The 17,333-nt window shown below is 35.8% G+C and overlaps 1 protein-coding gene across 1 annotated transcript in view; it reads left to right on the top strand.

Moving 5' to 3' along the window:
• LOC113072613 (attractin-like protein 1) overlaps positions 1 to 12,669 on the top strand; it is a 29,953-nt gene extending 17,284 nt beyond the window's left edge. The window contains exons 19-23 of the mRNA XM_026245601.1: positions 1,848 to 1,941; positions 6,846 to 6,898; positions 9,672 to 9,766; positions 9,924 to 10,002; positions 12,312 to 12,669. Coding sequence (XP_026101386.1) covers positions 1,848 to 1,941; positions 6,846 to 6,898; positions 9,672 to 9,766; positions 9,924 to 10,002; positions 12,312 to 12,520 — 530 coding nt within the window. The 3' untranslated portion in view covers positions 12,521 to 12,669. The remainder of the gene's footprint in view (positions 1 to 1,847; positions 1,942 to 6,845; positions 6,899 to 9,671; positions 9,767 to 9,923; positions 10,003 to 12,311) is intronic.
• Positions 12,670 to 17,333: the final 4,664 nt, after the last annotated feature.

The following is a 17,333-nucleotide window of genomic DNA, read 5'->3' as shown; positions in this document are numbered from 1 at the left end:
AAGCACTCACATTTTTTCTCTTTTGCCCTGGAGATGTCGGTTTACAGCATTTGCCTATGATTCTAGAAGAAACGGGATATGCTGTCACAGACCATTATGCTCATAGATATGAGACAACACTCCCACCAGGACTTTTAACACTAAGAGCTAGCCATAACAAAACATTTGCCAGTTTAAACCTTCTAAAAGTGTGGTTCTAAGAGGTCTCATGTTTTATTTACAACACATTTTAAAATGTAAATGGATTTGTTGTGTTCCTCAATGTTTTTGTGTAGTTTTGCCCAAGGCCTCCTTTAGTTTAATGCTTGATGGGACATCAGTTTTGAAACTGCGGCCTGCAAACATTAGGCACTATCATGTTTCCCATTTTCTTGAGAAATATGATATTCATATTCCTTCTTAAAAGCAGACCAGCTTACAAAAGGCGTTCATACGCACACCAGCATAGACCTTTGATATACGACCTACAGGATTCTGGGCTTTAGAGACAGGATAGAATTGGTCCTATGCATGCTGTCATGTATGTTTAGCACAGCGGAAAAAAGCCTGTCAGAGCCCAGTGATCTGCAGCCATGTTAGTGCAGCCTGAAGAGCGTGTGTAGAATTAAAGCTTATTTTAGAAATAATTATAGTCCACTGCTCAAAAAAGGCGGAAATGGATTTTAGTACAGTTAAAAGACTGGGGCACTTAAAGATAGTGTTTTTGTAAGTGGCAAAAAACTTCTGAACTGAAATGTGCCTGTTTTGCAGAGTTTCAGAACTGGTGATCTTGAAGTGAGTCATATAATAAGTGAAATTGTCCTCATGCTTTTGAAACTCTTATCTCAAAACTTTCTCCCAAGTTCAAAAAGACAAATTTCATCCAGATTCCACAAATACACTAACATATTAACACATTAATTGCAGTAATGCCAATATAGAGTTTGGCAACTTGTTGTTTTATATGACCACTTTACATGTTATACAATGTTTGTACATACAGTATTATTCACAAGTTCGGGGCAGTTTTTCAAAACCAACGGTAGTCGGAACGGTATTTGGAACGGTAGTCTATATTATAAAATACAACAACAAAAATGATATAATATATTTGTAAGTAAATTTATAAAATTGAAATAAACGTGTAGATTGGTTATTTACACATTATATTTCAAACTATTATTTAATTTTTAATATTTTTTTAGTTTATACTGCTAAATTCATATATTTTAGTTTCAACATGGCCAGGTACTCTGTGTGTGTGTGTGTGTCTATATATATATATATATATATTTTTTTTTTTTTTTTTAATGCACACATTATTTTCCATTTTGTTTGTTCATTGACCTCTGTGGTTAAGGATTGTAATTTATTATTTTGATTTCCATCACTGATGTTGCCTAAGGACAGTAACATGATGTTCTAATGTAATGCAGCTGAAACTCTCTTCTCTGTGAACAAATCTGAGAACAGAGGGACCACCTATGAGCTGATCTCACTGTTTTAGTTAGCTTGTTTGACTACGTTTAAGTCAGTTAAGTCATTTGTATTTGTTTTTATTTGATACAGTTTCTTCTATTTTATATGGTGTCACTGAAGTTTTCCAGAATTGCTCTGTTATAGTATTAGATAAAAAGACCTCATTCATTATTGAAATCAACCTATTTTCATTCAATTGAAGTGCGTTTCATAATTAAATAATGTTTAAGCTGCTAAGCTGTATTTGTAAAATGAGTCTCGTACTTCTCTGTGTTTGTTTTCACACAATGGTTTTTCTCTTTCCTTCCCCCTTCTGTTATCTTTATATATCTCTATATATTTCTCATCCTCCCGGTTTTGTCTGGTCCCCTCTCACTTTTCTTCTTCAGCCTGTAAATGTAATGGCCATGCCAACGTGTGCCAGGTGCTGACGGGAAAATGCTTTTGCACCACCAAGGGTATCAAAGGCGACCAATGCCAGCTGTAAGTACATATGCTGCATGCAATCATATTCTTATATAAACAAATACATGCCAAGACTTTTTGTTTTAATATATATAATAAATGCTTGTTTAAGTAATACGTTAATATACTTGTTCAGTAATTAATAATATATATATTTTTTTCTTAAACCCAATTGAGGTTGTCCTGGATCTTTCCCCTGTTTAGTTAATACTTCCACAGCCCTTTAATCATTAAGCCCCCTGCATTCCATTTAGCTTGACTTTGTGTCCTCACAATTTCGGCTAAAGCTGACCTGCAGACGCAGCATATTTTGTCTGCATTTGTGCACACACTTTAATACCACTAATGGAGGTGGATGTTAGGTGTGGGAGTGTGCTGGCGTGTGTTTGTGACTATTAGAGAGACCAATTCTCTTTGAGAATAATGAAACTCAAGTGCTTCACTCACTGCATTGTTATATGTGCATGCAGAAATTGTAAGGAGTGGGTTGACCAGTCATGCTTATTTAGGAGACGTGGGTGTGAACTGAATTTCCCACTCAGTTGCTTCAGTCACAGAAACAGAAGCTTGTGCGCAGCTTGAAATCCGGGCTGCTGTATTGCATTCAGAGCTACAGCAGTGGATGGTGGCACCTTTGTTGTGCTCTCTTAAGAGCAGATGCTTTGTTATAGGCTGACGTGCAGTTCTGGGATATGAAGAGGTGTGCAGCTCCTGGAAGGTCTTACTTGATGCTTTAACAGTTTTATGGCAGGAAACAGGAAGCTGTGTCCTTTGTCCCTGCAGGTCTCTTTTCACACTGTATATTTTGGCACCACAGCACATTTTCATCAGAAGCAATGCTAGCTACAGCTGCACACTGTAGTAAGGTAATGACTCAGGAGAAGTCATCATAGAAGGCATGTTTCCTTTGCTTTACTGGTTCCATTGTTAAAACTGTAACAGAATGTAATTTAGTTCTGTTTTGTTTACATGAATGTTTCTTGCATATTTCTCTTCAATACAAAACTGCTCTGGCAGTATATTATAAATTACAACATTACAATTCAATCTACTATGCAAAAACATATGTAATATGTCCAGTATAGTCCAATTCCCAAATGATCGATTCTTGTGAACTGGATCTTTTTAGTGAATCAAAAGCAAGTGTAAAGAAAAGGGTAGGTTATTTTCAATCTTATTAGTGAATCAGAAACATGCAGTATCATCAGTATATTTTGATTCTGAGCAATTGACTCTTACAAGCAAGTAGTTCTCTTTAGTGAATCAAAATAGTTTGAACCAATTACTGAACAAGCAGCTCTCATGAGTTGGTTTTTGTAAAAAAAAAAAAAAAAAATCAAAAACCGAGAGTGTGATGTGTAGTTTTGATTCCTGAACAAGACTCTTATGATTTAGTTCTTTTTAGTGAATCAAACTCACACAGCAGTGTTGCTTAATGTATTAACAATTAATTTTTATGAGCTCTAAACAACTGAAGTGATCAATAATCAGATGTACCTTGCTTTTCAAATTATATAGAAAACCTATTTCAACCCAGCATTCTGCTGTGTATGATATCTAAGGTGTTGGCAGAAGCTTCTCTTTTAAAACACACACACTTTTTTTTGTCATTTCATTGTGTGCGTTTGTGATCGTGTACACACTGGGAGATGCTTGTTTTTAATTGTGTGTAACCCAATCAGGCCAAGCCAGGTCCGTTGATGATGTATTCAAGCGTGTCTTCATCACAAGGACAAATGAGTGCACAGGCTGCAGTCGAGACGGCATTACCACTTCCTGTTTATTCCTCTCCTTCTCACTCTGTTCTCTCTCTCCTTCATTACTCAAAGCGGACAGATGCCATTACCCATCCTACGTAACGAGGTCCGTAATGAAGACCATTTTTGTCACGCACAAATACTATCACACACAAAATGGTTGATTAAAGACCTGATGTGCTGCAGTGATCGCTCGCCGACCCCCTTTTAGTGCGCTGACATTGTGAAAGAGCAATTCAAAGTTTCCTTTCACAGTCCTGATCAGGACTTCAGAGCATCACGTCATTCTCCTTTGCTATCAGACGACAGCTCAACGAGAGATATTTGAAAAGATACACATGATTAAAGAAAGAAAATTGATGCAATTTGAAGCCAAATCATGCTTGATTACTGTAGAGTCCATCATCATCTTGATAGAGTGTCATGGAGTGTGTTGTGTGTGTTGTGGCACTCCAGGTGTGACCCAAATGGGGATCAAATTATGGCACTACTGAGAGTGCATTAAAGCATGCACAGCGTGTAGGTGCACTCTCACTGGAGATTAAATTAAGATACTGAGAGTAAGAGTGCATTATGTTTCACCGCCCTCACGGAGTACATTGTGTATATGTGGGCATGAACGTTGGAAACCTCTCCTTCTGATTTGCAGTGTATGGGTGAGGGAGAATAGTCATTTTTGAAATGTCATCCAGATTAAAGGCTAGGGGACTGATATGCAGAGGTTTTAAAATGCCTGTGGTGCAGTTTGTCCTGTGTCCTCTGTACCGTGGTAAAACTGTACTCTACCTTGTCCTCTCATATTTATCACCAACTCTCAGAAAAAACAATATGAACGCTTCAGCTCCTTATCATAAAGGTGGATCCCTGCAAGCTAAGGGCAAATATATTTACAGTATGAGATGGAGGTCTGTGTATTTTTAACTGTGAGGATAGTGCAGACTAGTTGGTGTATTTAAAAGGTAAATGTTTTTTAAAAAAAAATTTTCACATGGCTGGATGTCGATCCAGTTTTCCCAGTTCTGTTTGATTCATAAATCAAAATTGCTCCTGAATAAATGAACGGCTAAGTAAACAGAACATAAATATGGAAGCCCATTTCAGCAAAAAAAAACAAAACAAAAAATGAATATATAATTATAAATAAATATAATACTGTAAATTGAAAAGTAAAATAAAATGATGATATAAAAGGTCATAATTATGACACAAAAGTCACTGATGGCATACTAAGTCATACTAATTATGCGATTTAACTTAAAAAAAATCTATATATAAAACATCTGACAGAGACAAAAAACATAACTGACATAAATTGAAATTATAAGATAGAAAGTCATGATAAAATAAAAAATGCTGGTAAAAGAATATGACAATTATGAAATAAAAAGTTGCAATTTTGAGACGCTGTCATAATTGTAGGATAAAAATTCATTAAAACATTTGGACTTAATTGACGTTTTGTCATAATTATGGCTTTTTATGTTTTAATTATTATTATAACTTATAATATGCTTAATTATGTTTTGCCAAAGCACTTAGTAAAAAAGCACAAAACTCAGTTACAGGATTTGTTTGTGAATCGGATTGTTTGTTTTTGCATGTAACTCAAAAGAAAACCTTTTTTTTTTTTTTTTATGATTTCATGCATATTTTATTGCATTACATTCATTACAAACCCTAAAGCCAAATTTGGCTGAACTGCACATGTAATGCATGTGAACTGGGAGCATTGTGTTAGATTCGCTCCACAGTAACTAGTCCAGAGCCCGGCATTCTGCATTAACTATAACATTGCTTCATTTACTTGTTAAAAGTGGATTTAATGATTGATTTTATTTGCACTTCAGATACGCTTACAGGACAATGTCGTGAATCGAAAGTGAATTCCCTCTGTAGAAACTAAGTGGCGAGTTTGCTGTGAGGAGAGGGAGTGAGCGAGTTGTGCTCTCAAATGAATGCAGACTCTAATTGGACCGTCAGTTCCTGGCTCAGAAGAGCAACCGGATGTGTAATCTGCTTAGGCTGGTGGAGAGCTGGGCCGACAGCGCTGTGTTAATTGTTTAGGGTGTTAGAGATTGAGGTAGAGGAAGCTTTGGGCTGTCTCCTGGCACACTCTAATGAAGCTGAGGAAATAAAGGACTCCAACAAGAGTGGAATTACATAATCTGCCTAAGTATGGAAAGGGACGAAGATACCACAGGCACCACACAAATTCAAACATTTTGTGATACAAATACAACAAATAAATTAGTTAATTTACTACAATTTTTTCTATTTAGAGGTTAAAAAGAAATGTAAATTTTTTTTTAGAATGTATAAATGGTAGCAGTATGCAGATATCATACAAACGCCAAGTACTGGCTACGTTATCATGGGTTTGATGCATGATAGTGGCAGTAGGATTGATTTTTTTCTTCTGGATATTATAATGTAACATAAGTAGCCACCGACCTTTGTACTGTATTGCAACATACATCATCAGAGTGTAACAGATTAGTAAAAAGAAAATAATTTTGTGCAGGGACTTGGATATGCATCGGTTGTTGATTGTTTTTTGAGATGTGGGCTTTGCATATGAATATGAGGTTCGGAGAAGTGCTGCATATGTCACCAGAGAGATGTTTGGTTATGACATTTTGATTAAGGTCAGAAATTTTCTTAAGTGAAACGTGCATGGATTAATTGTTCACAATAAGATCTGTAAATATAAATAGTGAACATTTTTGCAATATTTAATAGATTCAGTGTTTAACAAAGTTTTTCAGCATATGCAAAAGAACATATTTACAAAATAAGATACGTGATTGGTTGTCTAGTTGGTTTTTAGGAAAAACAATGGATGTTCATATGCATGTGCACATAGATATGCATAAAAAAGCATAGATGTACAGATACGAACTACAAAAAAATACGCCTGCTAAAAATATTAAACCCTAAAAAAAGAAAAAAAAATCTAGATAGCAAAACGTCTCGATCCTTATTTTATTTTTCTTATTTTAAATTGAGTAACAGCCTTTTTGTTTTCTTGTTTCACAGTCCATTTATTTATTTTTAGTGTTTAGTAATTATTATGACATTTGCATGTTCAGATTCATGCATCAGATATCGCATTGTCTCATTACTTCATGCACTTCATCTAAATGGTTTTTTTTCCTCTCTCTGCAGTTGCGATTCAGAAAACCGTTACCTTGGCAACCCCCTCCGAGGAACCTGTTACTGTGAGTATGCTCTATCTGAACTCTGACCTTAACGTAATCCTGTTGTACCTTGAAAATTCATCAGACTCTGCAGACACTTTCAAACTCGGAGGCTGTCTGCCATTTAATGAAATTAGACTCAGGGGGCTTACGATGCTGGGAAGCCATGCGCTGATGCACAACCACACAACAAGATAAAAGCGGTGGATGAGACATTCTGATTTGTCAGAAATCAAAAAGTAGAGATAGATCTCTTGAGCATCTCGGAAGATCTGCAGCAAACAATGTTTGATTGTTTGTGCAGGGCTCAAATGCTCAGCACTAGGGGGCAGTCTTGTAGTATATCAGAAACTGTGTATTCTCTGGGTATACATCTGTGTTCCTCTTTCACTTTTTTTGCAATTGCTATCAGCAGTCATCATGGAGTTTGAAAAGGCTAAATGCAGTCAGTAGCGTTTAGGACATCAAATTTCACTCCATTTGCAAATCCGGCCAGCATTATCCCCATTGTCATCAATCAGGATTAAATAAAGCCTTCAATTCATCAATCAATTTCCATCCACTCCTCTCCCTCTGCGTCTGTTAGGTGAAGTGCATGTGCTCGCAGGCTTCTGGCTCAATTGCTATTTAGAAGAAAAGTGTATTACGCAGCCGTATTTTCTCAAATAGTGTCCTGTAGGGGGAAGTGTTGCTGGAGAGTGGGCCGTAGGTGACGATATGAGACTGGTGAGAGCGTCAAGCCCTGTCAGAGTGTGTAAGCAAATGATTCAAACTAATTAAAGACACAAGAGCAAAAGTTTGGTGAATGTGGATCCAGTAGGAAATGGGAGCTTTCTCACACATGCAAGGTCTGACTTGTGCATTTCCGGAAGCAGCAGTAGCACAAGCGCACTCAGTGTGTTCTGTCAGTGTTACTTGACTCACCAGCAAAGGACATTGATCCTGTAAAAACTGACTAAACTGACCAGTAAGACCTATTGTTCATGCATCATTTTCTCCTATTGGTTTGCACTCAAACTCTGCCTGCTGACCAGCTCTCCTTGTATTTGCAGTGGGCAGCATCTTTAATGACCCATTGCTATGGTTTCTGTTGTGTTTTAATGTTGAAATGGAAATGTGATGTTTCCAGTTTAGCATTACAGTGTTCTACCTTAGTTGGTTCAGTAGATTCAGATTAATGTATTTATTTTAGGACACTTAATCCAGTGCACAAGAAAAAAGTCAGAAGCGACCACAAGCCATTTTTGCATGTTGTTTTTGACAATTTATAGACATTTCAAAACAACTTTTAAGAGACCCTAGACTTGGGTTAAGAAGAAATAAAACGCTTACCGTAATAAAAGTCTATATACACTACCATTCAATGGTTTGATTAATTGTTACATTATTTTTGTTTTTACTGTATTTTTGATCAAATAAATGAAGCTTTGGTAAGGATAAGATACTTTCCACCAAAACAAATAAAATTCTGTCATGATTTAGCTACCCTTATTTTTCTCTTTCTTCTGAATTTCTTTTTTTCTTCTTTTCTGTTGAATATAATAGGATATTTTCATAAGATAATTAGCGGTAACCAAAACTGTTTGGTTACTTACGTTTTTCAAATGATCTTTTAATTGTTTAAATTCTACAGAAGAATGTCAGTTATACAGGTTTAGAACAACATAAGGGTAAGTAAGTAAGTGTGTTTGAGAGAATGAATTCCAGATTTGGCAACAATCAGACAGTATAATGATCACATAATTGGTGCAGACAGTCTATGATTAGTTGTGTATGGTCTAACACAATAGTTGAGAACATGTTTCTGTCTTGGACTTAAATGTTTTTTTATATTCCTGTTTAATAACTTACAACTTTATGGCTGCCATTCCTCTCAGAACAGCTGTCTAACCATTGAAAGTCACTGACCATTCTGTTTCATCTGTGGAAAAAATCCAGCATATATCACCTGAATGCTTCAAGTGCAAGCTGGGGGATGGTTTTGTCACCTATAGATAGATGCATCTGCAACTAATTTTAAGAAGTGACAGTGTTCTTTCTGGAAGGCTGATTTAATGGAAAGAAGGACTGATGTTCATAGCAGTTGATTTGTAGATCAGCACTACTCTCAGTGTCTGAAAGTTACATGATCTTTCAAGCAAAAATATAGGAAATGTGTGGAACTATGATGCTTCCATGTCTCATCTGAATTGATTCAAACCTTATAAAGACATTCGAGTTGATGGGGAGTGAAAAAGATGTTTACAATGCCATATTGTGATTCGCACAAACAGCTGTTCTTTGAGAGATGCCTGTGGCAGCATTCAGTCATTTAACAGCCCAGGAGTTAAGAAAAAAATCCAGACATTTCTTTGTCTTTGAAACAATGCTTTAAGAGACCTTGAGAAAGAAAAAAAAAACTGTACCTTAGAATCTTCCTGGTCAAAAATTGGGAATTTATTGTTTAGTCTTAAACTTTTAAACCTTTAGGCCTAGTTCTGGTAAATGATAACAAGTTCTTTTATGTAACTAAGAAGCGTAGATTTCATATACTTGTAAATGTCATAAAAACAATTGAGCTTAATCAGAATGAATGCTTATTAAAGTAATGACACACTTAGAAAGGAGGTATTAATTTAGTGCAATTAAAGTGACTGATGATTCATGTAGCTCTTCAAAGTAGCCCTCTTATTGTAAGAGTGAATGTGCGCAGCTCTTTCGTGATGTTGTTTAAATGGCAACTTTCAACCATTAACTTTACAGAGTTAAATGATGTAAAATGTGGGTATTAACAATAGGGTTTTGATCTGAACAGATAACTTGCTGATTGATTACCAGTTCACCTTCAGTCTGCTTCAAGAAGATGACCAGCACTACACTGCCATTAACTTCATGGCCACTCCTGAGCAGGTCAGTCATAGTCTACTTATCTGAGAACAGAAGCAACCGAATGGTTTACCAGATTGTGATTGTGATTATCTGTGAGAAGACTTCTGATTGTCAGTTAGATTGTCAAAAACCATATAAAAGCCATACTGAAACTTCATTTTCTCTTTCCACTTTGTAGACCAGCAAGAACTTGGACATGTCCATCAATGCATCAAACAACTTCAATCTGAACATCACTTGGTCAGTTGGGTCAACAGGTACTGACTACTCTTCTCCTCTGCTGAATATTTACCTTTGTTTTGTTGCAGAAAAGTTATTGCTTTTGTAGTATTAAAGTAATATGTTGGCTGGGCAAATATTTTTCCTTTTTTGCATTAACACACTCAACAGCAGGTTGCCACACACTCAACAAGCAGGAGACACAATTCAATAAACATTTAAGTGGTTTTACAGTCTAAAAGCTGTCAGCATATTTAAAGCACCAGATAAAACAATAATAATAAATATTTAAGTATTCTAATACTTCAATTCTGCAAGAATGCATTAAATTGATCAAATAACAGTAAAGGCATTTTTATCATTCCAGACTAATTCTATTTCAAATAATTGCTGTTCTTTTTAACTTAATATTCATCAGAGAATCCTGAAAAAAAAAAAAAAAAAAGAGATGCTGCTAAAAATTCAGGTTTACCAACACAGGAGAAAAATCATTTTAATATAACAAAATAAGGGCGTTCACACTTGGCATCTTTTTGACAACAAAAAGTTGACGAGCATTTTTTTAATTAAAGAAAAAGCTGGCAGTGTTTTGATTACAAATAGCAGCCGAGGGCATCTTTTGTTGCTATAACAACAGCTGCAACTTCAGCCTAGCGCTGTGTGCTGCAGAAATTTCTGCTTTTTAAGTTAACAGGGAGGGTAATGTTGGTTCACAACGACGTTGTGGGAGCGCAACATTTAACGGGAGAAAACTATATGGTGGCTACAACAATTTAATTCAGTAGCTCTGGTGACATATGTTTTTTTTAGACTAGGTAGTTTTGTACTCATATCATACAACTCCTTGTGCTCCGAAACTAGTACGATCCGTCTATCGGCTGTCTTTTCCTTTATTTTTTTTATTTTTTTATTTTGTCATGACTTATTTGCCACTCACTTATCATTGGTCAGATGTCAAAAAGGCACTTCATGTAGGGCATTTTTCAGAAAAGTAGAATTTATTAATTTTTTTTACTTGAAAAAAACGTTCTGAGCTGCAGAAGGGTTTTAAAAAGCGCTCAGGACTTTTTTTTTGAAAACACTGTTTACTCCATAGGATTATAATGTAAAACAGATGCTGGCAGCTTCAAAAAAGATGCCAAGTGTGAACATAGACTAAAACATTTTAATAATATCTCACAGTAGTACCTGATTTTCTTTATATAAAATTAAAAAAATCTTACTAACCTTAAAGTTTTGAATGCTGGTGTAAACAAGTCAACCTTACTAATCAGTTATGTGTGCCTTGTTGACCGTCGCATGCATTCTCATGTTAGCATAATATCCTAATGGGTCTGACACAGAGATGCTAATGCATTCCTTGTTTGACTGCAGTGTGTTCCTGGGTGTGTTGGGTATTTTATAATTGACAGACACTCAAGGACATTGCCATTATCCTCTATTGTTTATTTCTGTAATCACCTTTTCGTCCAAACAGTCACCAGCCAATTTTTTTTTAATGTGACTTTGACATTCACGCTCCTCTTTAACAGGTTCACTCCTCTCCTTCTCGACCTTCCAGCTCCCCTCAATTATTATTTGGAGTGGTGTCTTTCTGTTTAAAGACACTCTCCCCTGAGAAGGGCTTCTAACAATAGTCTTGCATGCGGCTCTGAATTCTGGGGCTGCAGCGTCTTCAGGAGCACTGAACGATTTCAATTAAGATAAACATTGCCACGTAGTTGCATTTGGGTTGTCATTTTGAGGGCTTTGTTTCATAGAGCTGGTTTGGAATGACGATTGGTAGGACTTAAGTGTTTCACTAGACAACTTCAGGAAAGTTTACAAAGTCTTGATAAAATAGGACAAAGTCCAAGTCATTTTTTCTTTGTTAAATTATGGTTTTATACCATGTTTCTCATGTTTAAAATAGATAATGAAATTGTTACACTGAGAGGTTGATTTAAAACTCATTTTCTCCATGAATAAAAACATCAACACATTGCTAAACCGTATCCGGTTAGCATTGTTGATTACTGGTGCGATTACTGGTGCAATTCACTGGATTTGCATTGCTCTAAGTCACCCTTATTTAATAGCTCAGAAAAATTTAAGTGGCAGTCACACTAAATTTTAAGCATGCATCATTTTTTTCAGACTCCACAATAAATATATGCATTTTTTTGTTTTTGCTAAGGATTTTGAATAAATACGTTTATGTATGCAAAACCTCCAACATGCAAAGGTCAATCTGTGACCCTTTATGGTCAATACTTAAAATAAGAGGAGTTATGAGTTGTATCAAATGCCTTTTCTGAATGCCTCCTTTATGTATGAATTAATCTATCGCATTCTTTAATCTTTACAGCTGGGACAATCTCTGGGGAAGAGATCCCCATCGTGTCCAAGACCCACATTAAAGAGTACAGAGACAGTTTCTCTTGTGAGAAATTCAGTTTTCACAGCAATCCCAACATCACCTTCTACGTATACGTCAGCAACTTCTCATGGCCGATCAAAATCCAGGTGAGGAAACATTTTGACTGGTTTGGCTTCTACCTGAATGTTCCTTTGTGAAATGGAAATCCACAAAAACAAGTGCTTCTAAAAAAAGATCCAATGTTTCTTGATATGGAAATCAATTATTCAGTTATGCACTGGGAAAGGTTTGCATCTTATGGTCCATAAAATTGAATCAGCTCTTAAGTGGCAATGTGTTACTTTGCCAGATGCCTAGACGACGTACATAAAATGACATTGCTGGGGTAATGTGCAGACCGATGTTATATCATATATATATCATAGAAAAACATTTATGTTGAATCTCCACTGGGGTATATTAGTCTCATTATGAAGGATGTTTGCAGTCTTTATTGCCTGCAATCAAACAGAAGGAAAGATATACATGCGAGTGCACAGGTAGTTTGGTTTTAGACGGAAGAAAAATATCTTGTCAAGATGAAACATCAAGCCTCTATTTATCTGGAGCCATTTAAAACTTATAGTTATCCAAATTGTGTGTGTGTGTGTGTATATAGTTATAAAATGTAATAATATTTCACAATATTGCTAAATGATTTGGTCAAATAAAAGCCATCTTGATTATCTCCAGACTTTTGAATGGTAGTGTGGCATGAATGACCAGAATCACTGCAGCCGTTTGAGACCATTGAGACTTGAGGAAATGTGCTGCAACAGAGTCTTATCCACCCTGACAGTCCCCTCCATTTCTCTGTCCTCTGAACATTGCTCTGAGTGTGCCGCCCAAGGCTCGATGACATCAGCACTACATTATATGGTTGTATGGCTGGCTCTAATCAAGACCGTGCGGTAGAATATCCCCAGCTCTGTGATCAGACATAGATGTGATCTGGCATTATGAACTTGCGCCCCAGCTGTGGCTCTGGTTTTAACAACATAACACTTCAGTGTGAAATGACATTACTTAGACTTGTAAGACTTGGACACCGTAACAGAGCATATGTAACCAAGCATTCCCTTTCATTGAGCTGTTCTTAGATTCTAAGGAAGTGATTCTGAATTCTTGGGCATTATGTATGATGTAGTTGACTCTTTGGAATATTATAATATATTATAGTCCAATATATAAATGTTACATTTTATTTTATTATTATATTATTATAGCATTCTTTAATATTTAGAATTAGTCTAGTTAGTTGTCAGGTGACATTTAAATTTGTATTTTTTTTTTCAGTTTTATATCAATTAACACTAAATGTTATAACATTGTCAGTTAGCAATGACAACACTGTTTGGGACTGAACAAATTAACCATTGTTCAGTGCAACCAGTATTTCTACTTATCTTTACATTTATTGATTTAATAGCAATGAACAATCAACTAGTAATAATGGTAGTGATTTGGATCCTGTTCCCCCATTTTGTCCAACCAACTTTTCAAAAAAAAAAAAAAAAAAAGATTTCCATACAAAATATTTAGAATCAGTCTGTATGTCCGGAAAGCATAACAAGTTATTGTGTCTTTAGAAATCTTCAGGAAAAGTAGTTTAGCTAACTGTGCTGGTGGTGACACATTATAGTTTTTATTATGCTAGACAAACCATGATGGTTTAGTTCAGAATATTACTTGTAAATTAAATAAAAATAAAAAAATGTGTAATTTGCAGATAGATGGAAAGAGAAGGCATATTAGTCTGTATGCTTATGTCACTGGTAGATGGTGCACACTGGGTAATGTCTGCTCCCCAATGTCTTTCCCTAAATGACTAGTCCCTGAAGGAAAAAGTAATAACCTTCTATATTGGTAATAAAATATATTACACAAAATATGATAAACACTTATAGCAGCCCTTTAGAGGGTTCGATGTTGAACAGGTTTTCTGTGCCTAGTGAAGCTATTTATATAAAAAAACAAAAAAAAAACGCACCACAATAAAAGAAGATTTCATCTGGTCGATATCCATATGGTTTATAAAGATAACCACCACAAATCCTCTCAACCTTTCTGTCGTTCATTACCATTCGCCAGCTGTGCACCGAGACGCTCAGATAGTGCACGTCATTTGTTGTTGCGACTATCTCCAACAGCGAGAATACACCTAATATTGATCTGCATTCATTCCTCTGTTCCTCTATCACATATGAGATGAGTTCCTCTGATAAGGTTCATTTATTTACGTTGGGCTCGCAGACCTTCATCTCAGTTGAGCTGTGTTCAAGCAGTAATAGTTTTCTATTAGATTTCCCAAAAGCAGAGGCACTTATTTACCACAGCGATGCATCATTAAATCAAATGGACCCCTGTGACACAGTGAGCTCGCTCTCCTTTGATGTTTATGATCAGAAAGTGTGATCAGTATTTATTAGCTTACTGAGGAAATTGGGACTGTGGAACTATGCACATAAGAGGACCCCGACCTCTCTGAAAGCATCAGATATTAGATATGGAGAATTGAAGTGCTCTCGTTGTGCAGGAAACCCAATATGACAAAACATTACTGCTGTCTCACTGTCTCATGGGTCGGTGTGAGGTCAGCCGGTATGAACAAGATAAATAATCCATTTCAGGCATGTATGTGTAAGCTTTATTTTATTTTATTTACTTTAATGCTACTATCCCACAACAAAACTGTTCAGTGAATGTAGTCAAATTCACAATAAATTAAGCCATTTGAACCAACAATAATTTATTTGAATGGATTTGTTGTAGTGTTGTTGTGTAAATTTAAATGAATTTTGTTATGGTTACAAGATGCAAATGCTAAGGTCTCAGCCAAATCTGAATTTAGGTTGTCTGCATCTGCTTACACACCGCTGTGCAGTTTATTCTCCAAAAAGAAATAATAATAATACTTATTATGACTATTATTATTTTCGATGTATATTAAATATGAATGTGCTATATTTTATATAAAAATATAAAACATTTTATATACAGTGTACAGTGGTGGCCATAATGATTAGAACACTAGTATTTTCACCAGCTAAAAATGGTTTTAAGTCAGTTTCTATCTTTTGCTGTATTGTGTCATTAGGAAATATCAGTTCATATATTTCCAAACATTAATTTCAACATTAAATGTAATAATCCAGTGAGATTTTTGTTTGCACAAGGAGTCTGACAGCAGGAATGACTGTCTGGAATGACAAGAAGAAAAGAACAAACTAAGACTAAATCCAGAAGAACTGTCTCCAAGATGCTTTATTATGTAATATATATATTCATTATTATTATCACCATCATCATCATCATAGAAGGCTTTAGGTTTGGACACAGATTTCACAGTTAAGGTACAATGCAGAGTTGCTTGATACTCTCACAGTTTCCTCTCTCCACTTTATATTTGTGTTTCATTAGGAAAGATTTTCCTGATAGTCCTCTCCAGATCTCAGATGCTTTGTTAGTGGTTCTGCATTCTACAGGAAGATGAGCAATTCCAAACCGATTTATACAATGATCTAATAGATGATGATTGATGAAATCATAGTTAAATTCATGTTATTGGCAGATGGCATTTTATATATAAGATAAAGAATGTATTGTATTAAAGCTCGAATTTGCAATAGGTTGGAATGAAAATTACTAAAGTTAGAAACTGCTTGAGTCACAGCATAGTGAATGCGCTGGAAGGTCATGAAGATAGTGGTGGTAGACCAACAAGGACAGCATTTCTTCTAGTATTCTAGCTGTAGGAGGCTAGAACATGTTTACATACGTGTAAAAATGTATACTATTTTTTTTTTTGTAAAAAAAAAAGATATGCAGTACCAAGAATTATTTTATTTGTATATGTTTCTCATATGATTTACATTGTCTGAATGACCTTATTTAGTAGAGTTAATGCCTTGTCTATGTGTTGCTTCCAAAGCATCGTTAATGGCACAACAAGGTACTGTCTCACTGAGAGCAGTGACTTACCCGAGCAAGTGGTGCTGCTGAACAACTGCTCTTTTCAGTCCCAGCATCTTGCTTGCTTGTCTTTGGGGACAAAAATGGTTCAGCCCTAATGGAGTGTTAAAGCTTTCTCCAGCTCTATCTTTAGCCCTAGTCGTGTTCCTGTGACAACGGCTTAATAAAATGAATGGGCTTTCCAAAGGACCTACCCCGCTCTGCCATTGTTGCATTATTCATCTGGTGAGTCAGGGTGACTTACAAATTCGTACATTTAGAACATTAATCCATTTATTTTTGCTGGGTATTTATCCAAGTAGTTATTTTCCTTTCCTTACGGGATGCTAAGGGGAACACAGCTTTTCAAAAGTGTGTTGATGCTTAGTTATAGCCCTGCAGTATTCACTGCCAAACCCATGACGTCTTACTCAAACAAAGTGTCTTCTGAAACTTGGCCAAAAATGTAGTTTGTTGACTAAACCATAGAGTATATCTATATGAAATCTCTGAATAAAACTCCATTGACTGAACCAATTTGAGTGACCAGTAATAATATATCAGGAGAGAGACGTAAGCAGCACAAAACATATTCTGCTTCCACTTTATATTAGTTGTCTTTAAAGGGGGGGTGAAATGCTCGTTTTCTCTCAATATCCTGTTAATCTTGAGAACCTATAGAGTAGTACTGCATCCTTCATAACTCCAAAAAGTCTTTAGTTTTATTATATTCATAAGAGAAAGATAGTCTGTACCGATTTTTCCCGGAAAAACACGAGCGCCTAGAGGCGTGACGTGTGGGCGGAGCTAAAAAATCACGAGCGCCAGTAGGATTTTGTGTTGAGCGCGTCTGGAAGCTGTGACATAGATCCAGAGGCTGAAATTTAACAAGAGCAGCATCAGCAAAGGCTTCTCTATGTGGTATGTACTGAAACTGTATATATTTGCTTAGCGGTTTTTGAAAATGACTAAGTTCCACTTTGTCGTCTTTTTTTTTTTTTTAAGCTGTACATGTGGAAA

This window comes from Carassius auratus, unplaced genomic scaffold (assembly GCF_003368295.1).
Source record: "Carassius auratus strain Wakin unplaced genomic scaffold, ASM336829v1 scaf_tig00009660, whole genome shotgun sequence".
Taxonomy (NCBI): domain Eukaryota; kingdom Metazoa; phylum Chordata; class Actinopteri; order Cypriniformes; family Cyprinidae; genus Carassius; species Carassius auratus.
This window is presented reverse-complemented; position numbering and strand designations above follow the sequence as displayed.